The 17,001-nt window shown below is 43.2% G+C and overlaps 1 protein-coding gene across 1 annotated transcript in view; it reads left to right on the top strand.

Annotated features, from left to right (window-relative positions):
* The window catches only part of TESMIN (testis expressed metallothionein like protein), a 45,037-nt gene that overhangs the window by 4,658 nt on the left and 23,378 nt on the right, over positions 1-17,001 (top strand). Inside the window, exons 3-6 of the mRNA XM_056851974.1 lie at positions 5,865-5,923; positions 7,575-7,736; positions 15,109-15,237; positions 16,852-16,956. Coding sequence (XP_056707952.1) covers positions 5,865-5,923; positions 7,575-7,736; positions 15,109-15,237; positions 16,852-16,956 — 455 coding nt within the window. The remainder of the gene's footprint in view (positions 1-5,864; positions 5,924-7,574; positions 7,737-15,108; positions 15,238-16,851; positions 16,957-17,001) is intronic.

Here is a 17,001-nt window from a genome sequence, read left to right as displayed (position 1 = left end):
CTGTGCTCTGTTGAGCATGAGCACCTTTGTGCCTGCAGAACAGCTGCTTGGTTGTGGTAGCCTTCATCTGCTTTTGTCCAGTTCAGGAACTAGATCATCTCATTTCCAGGAAAGGAGGCAGTGTCCCCCAGTTTCATTAAACTGATTGTTTTATAGAAAGCATGGAACAGCTTGCAGTTCACTCCCTTTTTCATCTGCACAGTTGGATGAATCTTTTAAATGACCAGCACTGGCTAATATCACAGTGGGTAGCCGTGTTAGTCTGTCTGCAGTAGTCAAAAAGGGCAAGAGTCCAGTAGCACCTTAAAGACTAACAAAAATATTTTCTGGTAGGGTATGAGCTTTCGTGAGCCACAGCTCACTTCTTCAGATACAGTTAGAATGTAAATCCATCGGTCTTTAAGTAGAGGAACAGTATGTAAATGTGAATAGCAGGCTTGATGGGATTAGATGTGATATGTAGAAGAGTCTGTGATGTCCAGGGGAGAGATGGGTGTGGAGAAATCAGCATTGGTAATGAGCCATGAATGCAAGGTCTTTATTCAGTCCAGGTAAATGCATTGACTTTAGTTTGAATATCAACTGTAATTCAGCAGTTTCTCTTTCCAATCGCCCTTTAAAATTCCTTTGTAAGAGAACTGCTACTCTTAAATCTGCAACAGAATGTCCTGGAAGGTTGAAATGTTCTCCCACTGGTTTTTGAATATTGTGGTTTCATTCATGGCTCATTACCAATGCTGATTTCTCCACACCCATCTCTCCCCTGGACATCACAGACTCTTCTACATATCACATCTAATCCCATCAAGCCTGCTATTCACATTTACATACTGTTCCTCTACTTAAAGACCGATGGATTCACATTCTAACTGTATCTGAAGAAGTGAGCTGTGGCTTACGAAAGCTCATACCCTACCAGAAAATATTTTTGTTAGTCTTTAAGGTGCTACTGGACTCTTGCCCTTTTTGACTACAACACTGGCTAAGTTGCTTTACCTGCATTTTGTACCTGTATAGTGATTGGTATCTGTTTGAGAAGTTATTGCAACTACTCAGGACAAACTTAGCTAGGTTGATTTGCACATGGCATACATAGTCACTGCAAAATAAGTCTCTAACTAAAAAAAATCAGGATTTTTTTGCATTTTCTTGTTTCCTTTTTAAAATTAAAGGAAGTGGCTGCAGTGATGGGAAGAAAGTCTATTTATGTATGAAAACAGTCATAATCAGGAAAGCAGACACATCCAGATTCATTCAGACACGTCCAAACAGCTCAATGAATGAACTCCCTGCTTACAACCAGTAAGCAGGGCATGAACCAAACTGGCAGGTATCCAAGCATAACTAGTTACAACAGAATATCACTGAGTTAGATGGATTGCGCTACTACGTTTATTAAAAGTAATTACTGGAAATGCCTTAATTCCGTCTTCTTGTTTATTTATTTATTTATTTATTTTCTATCCCACCCTCCTTGGCCAAAGCTGGGCTCAGGGCGGCTCACAACATTATATATAACATTTACTAGGCGGACTTTGTTTACGGGGTGGTTTGCCAGTGCCTTCCCCAGTCATCTTCCCTTTACCCCCAGCAAGCTGGGTACTCATTTTACCAACCTTGGAAGGATGGAAGGCTGAGTCAACCTTGAGCCGGCTACCTGAAACCAACTTCAGTCAGGATCGAACTGAAGTCGTGAGCAGAGCTTGGACTGCAATACTGCAGTTTACCACTCTGTGCCATGGGGCTCTTATAAAACATACAATATAGTTATCTAAAATTATTAAAATCATGACAAATTTGACCAGTTCAATATAACTGATGGTGCATCATTAGAGTCCAGGGCCATCATCAATACGGCAATGCGACCAGGACCCCTCATATAATTTAGAGAGATATGATAAAAGGAGTGGGGGCAGGGAGGCCAGATTTGATGGAACCATTGCTGTCCTCAACTATAGGCCTGGTGGAATATCTCTGTTTTGCAGGCCCTGCGGAATTCTTTAAGATCCCGCAGGGCCCTGGTCTCATATGGAAGAGAATTCCACCAGGGTGAGGACAGGGGTGAAAAGGCCCTGGCCTAATCAAGGACAGCTGGACGCTCTTTGGGCCAGGGACCACTGATAGATTGCTATTAATGGAGCATAAAGCTCTCTTGGGGGCATACCAGGTAGGGTTGCCCCCGGTAATGTGACCCTCTGCCCGCCGACCAGCTGAGGGCCGGCAGGCAATCGTGCACACGTGTGCCGCCTCGCGAGGAGCCTTAGACCACTCAAACTCTTAGTCTATAAACTTAGTCACTGCGGCCCTTTGTGAGACAGCACTTCCGGTTGTAAACTGGAAGTGCTGTGTCGGCGCGCACACACACAATCTGTGTCGGCGCACACGCACACAATCTCAACAGAAACCTCCCACCGAAGGTGAGTGGGGATCTGGCATCCTAGTAAGAGAGGTGGTCGCAGGTACGAAGGTCCCAGACCGTGTAAGGCTTTAAAGGTCAAACCCAGCACCTTGACCCTGTCACTCTGGGATCTTCTCCAATCGAAAGAAAAATATAAAATTATGATCCGTAGAATGAAACGTGAGGCGATTTAGAATGGATGGAGCATTCTAATAAATGCCTTGAATAGTAATTCCAAACAATTTTGGCATTAATTTCTTCCTCTCAGTGTACTTGCAAATTAATCACTTTCTGTATTCCTCCAGCGGCATGGGAACAATACTTTTCGACATTATATGCCTTCAGTGGTCCAATGGACTTTACTCAGGATCAGGCAAGCTTCATTAAAGGACGATCAACCATTGATCATTGTATATTATTTTATAACTTGCCTAAGAAATATACAGCCATTACAAAAGGATGCCTTTGTGTGGCCTTTTTGTAGATCTACAAACAGCCTTCAATTCAGTACCAAGGGAGTGCCTATGGGAAAAACTAGGGAAGACCTCGATCAATTGGAGACTTTTGTAGCTAATGTAAAGACTTTATGAATTCTCAGCTGCCCAGGTTCACTGTAGTTCTGAAGAGCATCTGTCCAATTCCTTTTCTTTACAGAAGGAAGACAGGGGTGTTTGCTGGCTCCCATTCTGTTTAATGACATGACCCTCAGATTAAATAATCAGCAGTTCCATTCCCCTGTATTGGCACAAATTCCTGTTTCAATCCTACTCTATGCTGATGACACATTGGTACTTTCTAGAACTCCAGTGGGTCTACGCCGACTTCTGAGCTCTTTTGCAGAGTATTAATCTTCCACGGGCCTGACTATTAATTATAGCAAATCTAAAATGATGCAGTTCTCTAGGTCCTCATGTCAAAAGATGTTGGATGCAAAAGCTAGGCCTCGCTCTATGGCACAGACTCTACAAGAACGAGGACGACTCAGGTACTCTTATTGGGGCAAGAGGTAATTTTATTTGCCGGCAGGAAGAGTTCTGTCTCAGGACAGAAAATACAACTCTTCAAAAAGCAAGCAGTACAGGTGAATATTTATCTCTCTAGTGAGTCCTTTGTCTAGTTCAGGCTCTTATCTTTAGTTACCTAATACACATGCCCATGATCTCATATACTTTGGACTTTGGCTTAATTAACTCTGGACTTTGGCTGACTTTGGCCTTTTCCCTATCTTCTTTGTTTGTTTGTTTTTGTGTGCTAACTTCTACACCTGTGATGCTAGATAGATATCTTCCCTACCTTCCCCAAGTGAGATAATGTGTGAAGGATGTTCATCTTGGCGTACATTTGTCCAATTAGCCAGGTGTGTTATCTGATAGTCTATAAACTACTGCATGATTTAATATGCTCTTGGAGAGGTATCTAAGCTACTGTCTTATCTGGTAACTTCTGTACTTCGGCTACACTATAATACCTGGCTCTTTGGGCTATTAACTCTAAGTTCTGAGGCCATTAACTCCAAGCTATGTATACATTTAAAGTTTAAACATACATTTCTTACGTGCTTCAGTGAAGTGTATTATCTATAAGATGTTTAAAACATATATTCCTTACATACTTTAGTGAAGTGTTTCTTATCTCTAGTGCAAACCCTTTAATATGTATGCATACTTCAGTGAAGTGGTGCCATCCCTAAAGTTATACTTTTAATACATGAACTTCTTCCCTACAAGCTGGAATCCTAGCTTGTTGCAAACTGGATTCACAACTTGTACAGCACAAAGTGAGAGACAACAGAGACAACACATCCTTCACAGAGATATCTCTGGTGTGTTAACGGTAATCTTATTGAACAGGTTACCCAGTTAAATATCTTGGGGCTTATTTTCAGTCTAATATGCTCTGGAGAACCCATATTAAAAATGCATGAACCAAAGCGCTTACTGCTACGAAGGCAATAACCCATTTTTTCTATTCTAAAGGTGGTCAGTACATTCCAGTTGCTATCACTGTATTTAACAGTAAAGTAGAATCACAATTCCTGTACCGAGCACCTTTGTGGGTTGAAGCCTGAGGAGAATCTATTTTCCCTCCTGAATGATTTCCTTTGTAAAATTACTGGTGCTCCTAATTGTATTGCTGGAGTTCCTTTGCGTTCAGAATTAGACTATTGATCCCTTGAAGCTCGGATTTAGACTGCAGTCTTTAGATTGTGGGTTAAGATTCTATTCTCCACGAGTCGAATGAATACTTACACCTACTGCAAGTTTATTCTTATCATAGCTTGTGGAGCAAACTCGTATCCAGTTTTTAGGAATTACTCTTTTTGACTTAAAAGATCATGGGCCATCAGCAGCTCTTTCTTTAATCCTGAGCTGCTTGCAAAAACTGGATTTTAAAAGCACTACGATAAGAGCACATAAAGTATGTTCACCTTTATACCTAGGTTTAATGCTGCCGCAATCTCTTCCAACATACTTTGACTTCCTGATAGTCCCATGCTACATACAATTATGTTGGCCAGATTGAATGCCATTCCATCAGGGGAGCTACTGAGTCATTTAAATAAGGTGCCATATTTTGAGCGAGTGTGCCAATGTGGTTCTGCTCAAATAGGCACACTTCAACATTCTCTGTTCAACTGTGACCTGCTCAGTGAGGCAAGAGATAGATGGATAAAACCTTTTATCTGGGACCCAGGTGTGAATTGGATAATCTGAGGTTTTTGTTTTAGCAGGGGCGGATTTTAATATTGCAAAGGCAGTTGATTCCCAGTCGATTAAGATTAAAAATTCTTAATTCTCTCTCTATATATTTCCTTTTTTTAAGTTTTCATCTTAGTGTAACACTGTTTGGAGCCAAATCGGCTGTATGATCATTAAAGTAAAGCAAAAGTAATTATTTATAAAAGAACATACATACAATAACATAAAAGTAACGTTGTGGAGCTCATCTGGTTTTCATTGAATTGGGTAAAAGTGGTACATTGATGCAGATGAGGATGAACATACATATGTAATGCCATTTGTTGCATGCAACAAGAACTCACTCAGATCCACAATGCCCTCTTTGAACACTGCCTTTGTGAATTTATTTCTGTAAAATAAAACTGATGTTTGTCAGATATCATATATTTATGCTTGTATTTCTTTAAAATTGATATTTGAAAAAATGTTTTGTTTAGATACTGTCAAGGCGAGATTAAAGTTTACTATAAGAAACTTTCCCCAGTGAAATGCTTTTGACAGGAAAGTTTAGATTTCAATAAGAGGAGCTGGGCTCAAACAACAGTGCCAGTTTCTCCTCCCTCTCCAGTATTTCTGAATAAGCCTGATACAATATACTCAGTTCCTAATGAAGACTGCATTTTCAGTTTGCTCAATTCTTTTTGGACTCAATCAGTTTAATTTAAACTAAGGACAGACTTAATATTGTCTGCATACCTTTTCTTCAATTCTGTTTTGTACTGTAGAATCTTGTAATGGTATCCGCACTTTACCTCAGGATACTGCTTCTTTCTGTGATGAACTTGTAAGTATTCAATTTGTCTTTTTGCTATTTTATTGAAAATTTATATTTTTGTGTCTTGGACAAAAATATTTATTGATGATAAAGTCTGTGTAATGGTGCTCCTGATGTTGGTGGCTGGTGACAGTCATGAGGAGATTTAGATTATGTTGCTTAATTATTTTATAATTTGCATATTTTAGGTTGGTTTGGAAGCTGCTTTGAGAAAAGCAGGATAGAGACATTTAAAAATAAATAAGGGTGTACAGTCATGTACTAGAGACATACTACTGCTCCACTGATTAAAAATATGAGTATGATCTTGAAATGAAATTGATTAGATTCAGGGCAAGGAAAATGCATAATTCACGCAATGCATAGTAAATTAACAGAATTTTCTGGCACAAGATGTGGTGATGGCCATTGGCTTAGGTAGAATTTGACACATTTATGGAAGACATAGGTCATTTATGTAGGGAAAATTTGCATTTGGTTTGCTGCAGTTTTCTGCTCCGAATTCTCAAACATCATATGCATGAGGGATTCCCCACCCCTATTCCAGGAGTACTTTATGATTAATTAGCCATCTCCAGTGAATCACGGAGCTTTTGAGTCCCTCCCCCTGAAAACGCAGCCTTGTTGCACTTTACTTGGAGGGGGCAGGTCAGCTCTTAAAGGGACTGCATGTGCTTTTCCTGGGTATTCCTTTCTTCAACAGCTCCCTGCCGGGAGCTGGCTTCCAACCTTTGCAGCCTCTCTTCAGTGTCTTCCTGCACATTTCATGAAGGTTTAACTCCCTCTTTTGTACTTTGCTTTGAGGGAAGGGAGGGACAGACACATGGGAGGGAGAAGCCAAAATAGGTGTGGGTAGAGAAACCTGAAGTTAAGAGAGATGCATGGAAATAGGGGGAATTTGCGTTGCTCTTGCCTCGAAGCTGTATTTAAATTCATTCTAAGACAGGATCCTAGAACTGCGGGGGAAGAACGAGGCCAGAGGGAAGTCACGCCTGAAGGTCGGTAAAATCATGAATAATGCAAAAGAAGTCTCAAAGCAGTCCAGCAGGGACTGCGAACTAAATACCCCTGCATAAATGGCCATAGCTACCTATGGCTACTATTAGCCGTGATAGTTAAATGGAACCTATAGAAGCAGACAAAAAACAGGGAAAGCTGTTGCCTTCATGGCTTGCTTGTATCTTCCTGGAAGTATGTAACTAGCCACTACTGAAAACAGGATGCTGGACTAGATGGCCCCTGGCTTACAACTAGCAGGGCTCTTAAATTCTTGTGAATGAATGCTGCTTCTTAGACATAGGGGGAAAACCTTAAAAGTTATTAAATCTTTAGGATTAATATAGCTGTAAGCTATTAGTAATTCATTTGATTTCTGTAATTTGTTAGCACTTCCATCTAACTGTTGTAAGCAATTATGTATTTATGTATTTAAACAGCATATATCTCTTTCTTTCAGATTGTTTGTCATATTTTATTTTTTATTGTTTAGACATAATGATGAAACAAAATTTAGCTGTAACAACCAGTTTGAATTACCCATTCTGCCTATCACTTGAGCATAATGGTTGCTGTCAAATTTCTTATTTATGAAATATTGATTTTTTTTAAAAAATTGCAATATAATATGTGCCTTTAAATTATGAAATTGCATATATTTCAGGCAGAGATGAGAGAAGCAGTCGTCAGCATTATGGCTAATAATTCAGATGAATTAGTGGGTCAAAGTTCAAATGGTGGTGAAACCAGACACAACTTACCTGTTTCCCAAAATGCAGTGGAGGAACCCAGCTGTTCACAAAGAAATTATTCCAGTCCTCAAGTGGTAATAATTGCTACCTCTTTCTGACAGCATTGCACTAGTTCACGAAAAGAGATAACACTTTTTATTAAAACAAAAATAACGGACCATTAGCAGACTTACCTGTTGCCTCATAAGCAATAAGAAAACTCTCCAAATAGCTCTGGTAAAATCCTATGGATCCAATCCACTAATGGTGGAGCCTTCTTGCAAAGGGCCTTTTGCCAGTGCAAGAGGCTCTTCTGTCAGTGGAAGGTGCTTTGCAATGGAAGAAAGCGCCAGTGAAACAGATGTATAGTGTCCAGACCCCTTTTATACTCTTGATTGGATGAAATAGATAACATTTGTGCATTTTGAGTTCATCTGACCTCTCATCTGTTTCCTGTCTAGTAACTGAGTAGGTGCCTGTACAGAATTTAATATTGCCCTTTTAATTATCCAAGGGCTTCCAGCTTTATCTTATCTCTTCTTTCTACCCAATATATTTCCTTGCCCAGATGTTTGTTCTTAGTGGCTGTTTCTGTCATGTTATCTTTTTAAATTATTTAGTGTACAGTAATCAATAACAAAAATTAAAATGTGCTCTAAAGTAAAGTATATATTCCTATGTGATAGTGACCAAAATAAAATACTAGATCTGGTAGAATAAACTTTCTCATTCTGGGTGGAGGTCATCTTGAAACTCGCGAGTATTACCATCATGTGTCCAGGGTAGGCAGGACCAAAATTTTCTTTCTACTTCCTGTCCCCTGGGCGGGAACTCCAATTTCCGTCCTGCCTTGATCAGGGTAGCAGCTTCGTTTTAGAACTCCAACTGTTTTGTGAAAGAATTCCTTTGTGTGTTTCCCATCTGTGATAACCTTTGTCTGGTTCCCAATGAGTTTTTCCTCCCTCACCTTTTTTACCGCTCACCGGCGCTAGCCGCGAGCGCCCTCTCCTATCCAATACTTTCAATTCCCCTTCCCGTTTCCTTCTCCGCTCCCCACTTCGCCCCGTTGGGCAAGATGGCGGATGCCAAAAGAGACTCTGACTCGGACCTCCTCTCTGAGGAGGACCACAACTCAGCCCTCGTCACCTCGCCAGGGCGACGTCAAAGAGATCAATCTGTTAGTCCCGGCGGTGGCTTCGCAGCGTAAGGTGCGGAAGGGCCGACCGCCCCCAAAAAGGCGCGCTCCTCTGAGCCGCCTCAAAATGGCGCGAAATGCAATGAGCGCCGAGAAACTGCAACCTCAGCCACTCCGTCTAGGGGCACCTTAGAGGAAACCTCTTCACCCGTTCCGAAGTCTCCACAAGGGGGTAACGTACTGCATTCTGAGGACGAGGCTCCTCTTACTCGGCGGGAAATGGTAGATTTGTTTAATGGCGTTCTGGACAGGCAGGCGCAAATGTTGATGGCCCTTAAAGACGCCCTTACCCCTTTTATGCAGGGCACGGATTCAAATCCTGTTCCTAACCCCAACCAACGTCTCCTTCAGGGACAGGGGGATCAATCTAATACACACTGGCGCACTAAAGCTGTACTCAAAGCTCCCCCTCACTCTCAATCTCTCCAAGCCCTGGAGGATAACTCTCTGATGATTTCAGATTCAGAAAGTAGAGAGGAAGGAGAATTTGACTCCGATAAAGACAATCCAATTCTTCTAGAAGAACAGCATGTCCTCGCCTGTTCTCATCCGAGGACATTCAGGGGCTGTTAAGCAAGGCTCTGGTAGCCTTAGACCTCAATGAGGATCCAGACCCGGTGGCTGATTCCTTACCCAAACCCAGAAAGAAGGGAACCAAGGAATTTTTCCCGAGTACCAAACCTCGTGTATGGAAGATTCCATTCCCAGAATTTTTTGAAAACCAGGTGCAAGCTGAATTTGACAAACCTTTAGCCAACAGACAGTTCCCTGCCAGCACAAAAATATTATATACCATGGTCCCTCAGGCCATGTCCCTCTTTCAGCTCCCACTGATTGTTGCCCCAGTAGCGGCGGTCCACTCCCCTGATTTACTATCTGAGGATGAAATGGGGACAATTAGAGATCCCCTGGACAGGAAGGCAGAGATTCTTTCGAAAAAGGTTCATGAGGCCTCCGCACTAGCAATTCAAGCCTCAGCAGCAACATCTATCATGGCCAGAGCCTCCATCGTGTGGCTCAGGAAAATTATTCAGCTTTATGCAGGGGAAAACCGTAAGATTGCAGAGGGCCTTAACAGACTGCTGAAGGCCTCAGCGTTCATGGCAGACGCATCTCTTGATACCATGTCCTTTGCAGCTTGTGCCTCCTCTTCTAACATAGCCGTCAGAAGGGCACTTTGGATTCGCCCCTGGCAAAATGAACTCAAAAACAAAACACTAACCATGCCATATCCTTACACAGGGGGAAAACTGTTCGGAGAAAGACTAGAGAAAATCCTTGTAGAGAACAAGGATAAGAAGAAGGTTCTTCTAAAATCCTACAAGAAGGAAGGGAAGCATTCCTCTTCCTATCCCAATTTCAGATCTTCCCACTCTCTGGCACCATTCAGGCCAGAACAACGCAGGGGTTCTTGGAGCAACAATAGAGGCTCCTTTCGTAGAGGGGGAAACAGATTTTTTCATCTCCCCCCCCCGCAGGGACAACAGCAGTTCTCGGGCAACAAGGGAGACAAGTTCTCCAAAGCCCCAAAGCAGTGACGCCATGACACAACCTGTGGGGGGGAGACTTCTACTATTCCACCACAAGTGGGAAAGGACCTACACAGATGCATGGGTCTCCCAGGTGATTTCAGCAGGTTATTTCATAGAATTCACATCTCCCCCCAGAGACAAATTTGTGAATCCCCCAAAATCATTCAACAGGGAAAAGCACCAGCGAACCCTGGATGCCATTTCGCACCTTCACCAAATTCAAGCCATAGAACTGGTCCCTCACCCCGAAATTGGCAACGGGGTATATTCCATCTTTTTTACAGACCCCAAGAAAAATGGGGACTGGAGGGCTATCTTGGACCTAAATCATCTAAACAAGATGGTCAGATACAGGAAGTTCCGCATGGAGACCCTCCGCTCCATTATGGAAGCGCTACAGGTGGACCAGTTCCTAACTTCTCTGGACCTGAAGGAGGCATACCTCCACGTTCCAATACACCCCTCCCACAGGAGGTTTCTCAGATTTTGTTATTCCAGGAGACATTACCAATTCAGGGCACTTCCCTTTGGTCTGGCATCCGCCCCCCGCGTCTTCACCAAAATACTGGTGACGCTGGTGGCATTGCTTCGACAGGAGGGAATAACGATTTCCCCTAATTAGACGACATCCTTATTTGCTCCAAGTCCAAAGAAGAGTCCCTGAACCACTCGGCCAAGGTAGTTCAGACTCTCACCGACCATGGTTTTCTAGTCAATTTAGAAAAGAGCCGACTAGTCCCGACACAGAGATTAGAGCACCTGGGGGTCATTATAGACACTCACAGGAACCTGATATGCCTTCCCCAAGCCAAAATTACCAAGATTCAGTCCATGACTCAGTCTGTAATCAGTTCCAACCATGGCAGGATCATGTTCCTCGCCAAACTACTGGGGAAGATGGTGGCCTGTCTAACCTCAGTTCCGTGGGCCAGGTTCCACTTGAGGCCTCTTCAGGGACTCCTCCAACCCTAACAGAGCCTCATCACACAGAGCAGGGACAAATCCATCCCTCTGCCCCTGAAGTTACACCAATCCCTCCTTTGGTGGTGCCGAAGCAGCAACCTTAACAAAGGGGTGCACTTTGTTGTACAGGACCAGATACAGGTCTACACAGATGCCAGCCTGGAATGTTGGGGAGCCACCTGCCAGAACCAGATGGCTCAGGGCCAGTGGTCACTAAGAGAAAGGAGATTACACATAAACATACTAGAACTAAGAGCCATTCGGTTGGCTCTTCAACACTTCCAAAACCTTCCACGTTGCAGACACATACTGATACACACGGACAATGTGTCCGCAAAAGCGTATCTCAACAAGCAGGGGGGGTCGAAGTCTTCCAAGCTCCATCAGGAAGCGGAGATCACTCTCTCTTGGGCAGAAGTAAACCTTCTGTCTCTGACAGCAGAGCACGTCAGAGGAGTTCTCAATCTCCAAGCCAACTGGCTGAGTCGGCAGACTCTAGACGAAGGGGAATGGTCCCTCAACAAAATAGTCTTCGATCAGATCGTGGAGAGATTCGGTTATCCCAAGGTGGACCTGTTTGCCTCAGTTAGCAACCACCTTCTTCTGCGTTTCTTCACATGCTACTTCCACCAGGACGCGGAGAACATGGATGCTCTCCTGGCTCCATGGCCAAAGGAACTTCTGTTTGCCCTCCCTCCCATCCCAATCATCCCAAGGGTCATCAGAAAGATCAGGAAGGAGGGGGCAGACATCATTCTCATTGCTCCTCTATGGCCGAGGAGACCTTGGTTTCCCAGCCTGAGGGAACTTTCTGTCCAGATGCCCTGGGAACTACCAAACATCCCAGATCTCCTGCATCAGGGTCCATTGTTTCACCCAGAACCTCAATGGCTTCACTTAACCACCTGGAAATTGAAAGGAAGTTCCTCCTAGGGGAGGGATGTGATCGATACCATGTTAGAAGCCAGGAAGCCTTCCACTAGAAGGATTTATAACACCTCCTGGAGGGCCTTTGTTCTGTGGTGCAGACGTAAACATACTGATCCACTCTCACCTGGGATACCCAAGATCCTGGAGTTCCTCCAAGACGGAGTTGAACACTGTCTTAAAGCTTCCACAATGCACAGACAGGTAGCTGCCATGTCCACCGTACTTACCATCACTGAGGGCTTCCCTCTTTCCAGACATCCTCACATTCTGACATTTCTAAAGGGAGTGGTTCAAACTAAGTCTCCAGCAATCCATCGCTTCCCCACGTGGCGCCTCAATGTGGTTCTCACAGCCTTGATGCGACCCCCCTTTGAGCCCATTAGGGATATTCCTTTGCGGATGCTGAGGATGAAGGCCATCTTCCTCATAGCAGTGACTTCAGCCCGTCGTGTCTCTGAGCTTAGAGCACTATCAGCACGGGAAGGGTTCTGTATCTTCCACAGGGACAAGGTGGTCCTCAGACTGGACCCCACCTTCATTCCAAAGGTGAATTCCATCTTTCACCGCTCACAAGAGATCCATCTACCTTCATTCTGTCCCAATCCGGTTTATCCCAGGGAAAAAGAATGGCATCATTTAGATTTAAGACGGTTACTTAAAGTTTATCTTAGTCGCACGGAACCTATTAGACATTCAGACGCCTTATTCATTACATTGACTAACCCTTCTAAAGGTCAGAAAATGTCTAGCGCCGCCATCAGTGGCGCAGTGAGGCAGTGCATTACGGAAGCATACAAGGCTAGTAAGATACCTCCTCCTTTAGGCATCACCGCACACTCGGTGCGCAGTGCGGCCACCTCGGCGGCCTTTGATAGACAGGCCTCCTTAGAAGAGATATGTAGGGGGGCCACCTGGTCCACATCATCTACTTTTATAAGGCACTACAAGATTGATGCCAGGGCATCTGCCGACGCAGCCTTCGGCAGAAGAGTCCTGCAGCACATCTTGGATAAGCCTTAGTTCCCACCCAGACTGACAGCTCTTGGATATCCCGTGAGTTTCAAGATGACCTCCACCCAGAACGAGAACGGAGCCTTGTTTACTCACCGTGAAGGCTCCTTCTCGGTTGGAGGTCATCTTGCCCTCCCAAGGATTATAATACCATAAGCATATCCAAGACCTAACTGCTCCTATTTGATGGAAAATTGAAAGGTTGTAGTTGTTCAAAATTTAGAAGTGTGTTTCAAGGTTCTCTTTATGTCCGCCATCTTACCTGAATTCATATGGATTCCACTTACCTGTTGTTTCTTCCCTATATGTTTGTTGTTTCTAGGAGTTCATAATTTTTTTTGGAAAAGCACACTGTTGTTGCTTGCTTGGCCTTTGCACTTAACTGTCTCCTTTAGCTCGGCGAGTCCGAAAACTGGAGTTCCCACCCAGGGGACAGGAAGTAGAAAGAAATTTCCTACCCTGGGCACGTGATGGTAATACCCGCGAGTTTCAAGATGACCTCCAACCCAGAACAGAAGGAGCCTTCACGGTGAGTAAACAAGGCTCCGTTTTGAGAGAGTTGAAAATAACATTGTCTATTGAGTTATGAGGTTTTAGAAAATGGTAAATCTATATACTAACAGTCAAGTTGGACCAGTCTGAGTATACTTAAATCCTGTGATTGGAGCTGAGAATGGGGAGCACAGATCTTTCTACAAACCTGTCCATACTTTCAGCCTAACCTACTTCACAGGGTTGTTGTCCAGATAAAAAGGAGTACGGGAGAATAATGTGAGTTGCTTTGGTCCCCACTATGGAGAAAGATGAGGTATAAATGAAGTAAATAAATAATAAATATAGATGAAGATGGGAGGCAGATAAAAGGTAGGCTAATGAATAGCTGAGAAGATGAGAATGAGGCATGGGAAGGGGAGAGGATATGGGCAGGGTTGCCAGGTCCCTCTTTTCCTCTGGCGGGAGGCTTTCGCATTAAAGTGTGTGTGCGTGCGTGCGTCCGGTTTAGAACCGGAAGTGCTGCCTCGCAAAGGGCCTTTATCTCTTAGTTTGAGTGGCAGAACTTCCGGTTCTAAACCAGAAGTATGCACGCGCGCATGCACATTTGCCCACTGACCCTCAGGTGGTCGACGGGCAGAGGGGGCAATTGCCGGGGGTTTGCCCGCCACCAGCGTGCACCTGGCAACCCTAGATATGGGTTCTTGTTCTTCAGAGGTGCCTGCCACAGCTGCTGGCGAAACATCAGGAAAGAAAATACCAAGACCACGGTCACACAGCCCGGATAACCTACAAGAACCAATGAACTCTGACCGTGAAAGCCTTCGCCAATACCTAGATATGGGGGTTGCCAGGGGGAGAGAAAGAGGAAATAATGTGGGGAGTGGGATACAGGGGAAAGTGAGTTCCCTCACAAGTCCTTGAGAATTCCCTACCATGCAAGTGGTCTTGTCCCAGTGGCTGGTACACACTAGAGGGCCATAGTTTTCCTAGGTAGTGGGTGCTGGGGAAGGGAGAAGAAAAGCTTAAGGCAGAGGATCTCCAGGGCAACTCTAGAAGAAGAGAAGGAGACAGGAAAGGGGGGAGTTCAAAAAAAGGCTATGGGGGCTTTCAAGAAAGGGGAAGATGAAATAATGAGGGAGGGGGGAATGGCATGCCTACTGTAAGTCCTTGCAGGTTCCCCCTTGTTCTTTCTAAAATGCAAAAATATTCATTATTAGCTTTAGAAATTAACAAGCTGACTTGAAGAAAAGTAACTATTCCAAAAAGAATGCCTTTGCATAAATGTTTTTGCTACTTTAAGAATGAAAACTACTGTGAGATAACAATGATTATGCATTTCAGGTTATCTTCCAGCTGAAGGGTGGTGCTCATATACTCTGTGTGAACAATACTGACACAATGAAAACAGTTCATTTTGTCCCCCAAGATCAGCATAAATATCTTCAGTCAGGTATCAGGATTTTGAAATATATATATAAATATATATATCAGATGTTACTCTGTAGGGAGACTGCTTCTGTTAATTGCTACGAAGTGTTGAAAGAGTTTTGCTTCACATATTATTTAAAATGGCTCCGGTTAATACAGGATTGGGAGCCATTTCGTTGAGAGTTCTGTCGCTAATTTTCCACATTTTTTTTTTTAAGGAGTGAGGAAGGTGAAGGGAAGGTGGGAGGGGGGCATGGAATCAGTTTGGGAGCTTGAATGTGAGCATGGGTGGGCCTCAAAACGCAGCAAAAAAGCCCCCAAATGGCTCATTTCTGCATGTTAAGTGACTTGCGCATTTATGCAAGTTAAGTGATTCAGAATTGGCTAGAAAAAAAAACCTTGTGATAAAAATGCTTATAAAAACGCTGAGGAATAAACAGCTATTTAGGGGGCAAAACACATGTGGATAAGGAAAAAAATTGCAGTAGTTCAGGGACAAAACCAGCGAAAACCACGAGTGCGGAATAGGCCTCTGTCTGGCTTCCAAGATGTGACGAGCCTGGGCTATCCAGGTCAGTGTAGAAAGTCAGTAAGGACATATTTTCCTTTAGATTAGAATGTAAATGCTCACAAAATGGTGTGACCATTGTGGTGGGGGAGAGATGTAGCATCACTGATAAAACAACCATGGTCCTCCTCCTTTCACTTTCTACCAAGAGGTACACAGGATGTGCTATATATTCTTATATACAGATTCCTCATCTAGACTGATCTCAACAGTGTGGTAGCAAATGAACATTTGGGGCACTAAGAAATGGTAGTTCGGAAAGGCCCTTTAAAAACAATGAAAGTTAATACGCCATCTGCATTTACTCAGACTATCCACCTGATGTCACTGTTTTCAAACTATAAAAGCATCAGATGAGGCAGTGTAAGGTTGTTGTTTTTTTAGTTATTGTCTATTATGCTGATAGCAGTTCAGTAAGAATTTGTTTCTTAATAGGATTGTACTGTATGGTACAACTCCCTTTCCACGATTCACCTGGTCAGAAATTTTGCACTGCCCTGTCCTATCATAGTCCTAGTTTTCATTATCACCTTTTTTGTCTTCTAGTTTTTTAAAACGATGGTGATTGTACCCATGCACCCAGATGTCATCTTTTTAACTTCCCTTTATAAAGAAAGTAAAACCAGGTCATTCACAATTCTGGAACAAAATCCTCCCTTTTGGGGAGGGTGCTATTTGCAGAATAATGTATCTAAAAGTTGCACACACTTGAGGGGAAAAACCCTTCTGACTGCCATTTATCAAGTGCATATGATAGCAAAATGTATAAACTGGGGTATCTAGGAAGAGCTGGTTTGACCAAAGCTTTAGAAGCTTGATCCCCAAGCTCCTACTCTTCTGGCTGAGCTTCAGTAGTTTCCTACATGGGTGTCTTTATCCATTAGTATCTGTTCATTTTGCATTGATCTCTAATAAATGTTCTTATTTTTATTTGGGGGCAGAAATTGAAGGATACATGTCAAACTCATTAACGGTTTCCTTCTTTAACAAGCATCAAAACTTAGAAATCATTAACTGCATATGATTTCTCTGAAATCTATATCGTGTTTATACGAATATGTATTTGTTAAAATCTCCATTGCATTGACTTCAATGAAATAAGCATTTTCTTATTAGATTCAACTAACTCTGTGGCATCTGTACTGGGGCAGTTTTTACCAGTAGGAGGGAAGCTGAATACCTATGCACAAGAGGTGAGGATGTTCCTTCCATCTCCTCTTTACAAATTCCATTTGACA

This window comes from Euleptes europaea, chromosome 6, assembly GCF_029931775.1.
Source record: "Euleptes europaea isolate rEulEur1 chromosome 6, rEulEur1.hap1, whole genome shotgun sequence".
In the NCBI taxonomy this organism is placed as follows: Eukaryota; Metazoa; Chordata; class Lepidosauria; order Squamata; family Sphaerodactylidae; genus Euleptes; species Euleptes europaea.
This window is presented reverse-complemented; position numbering and strand designations above follow the sequence as displayed.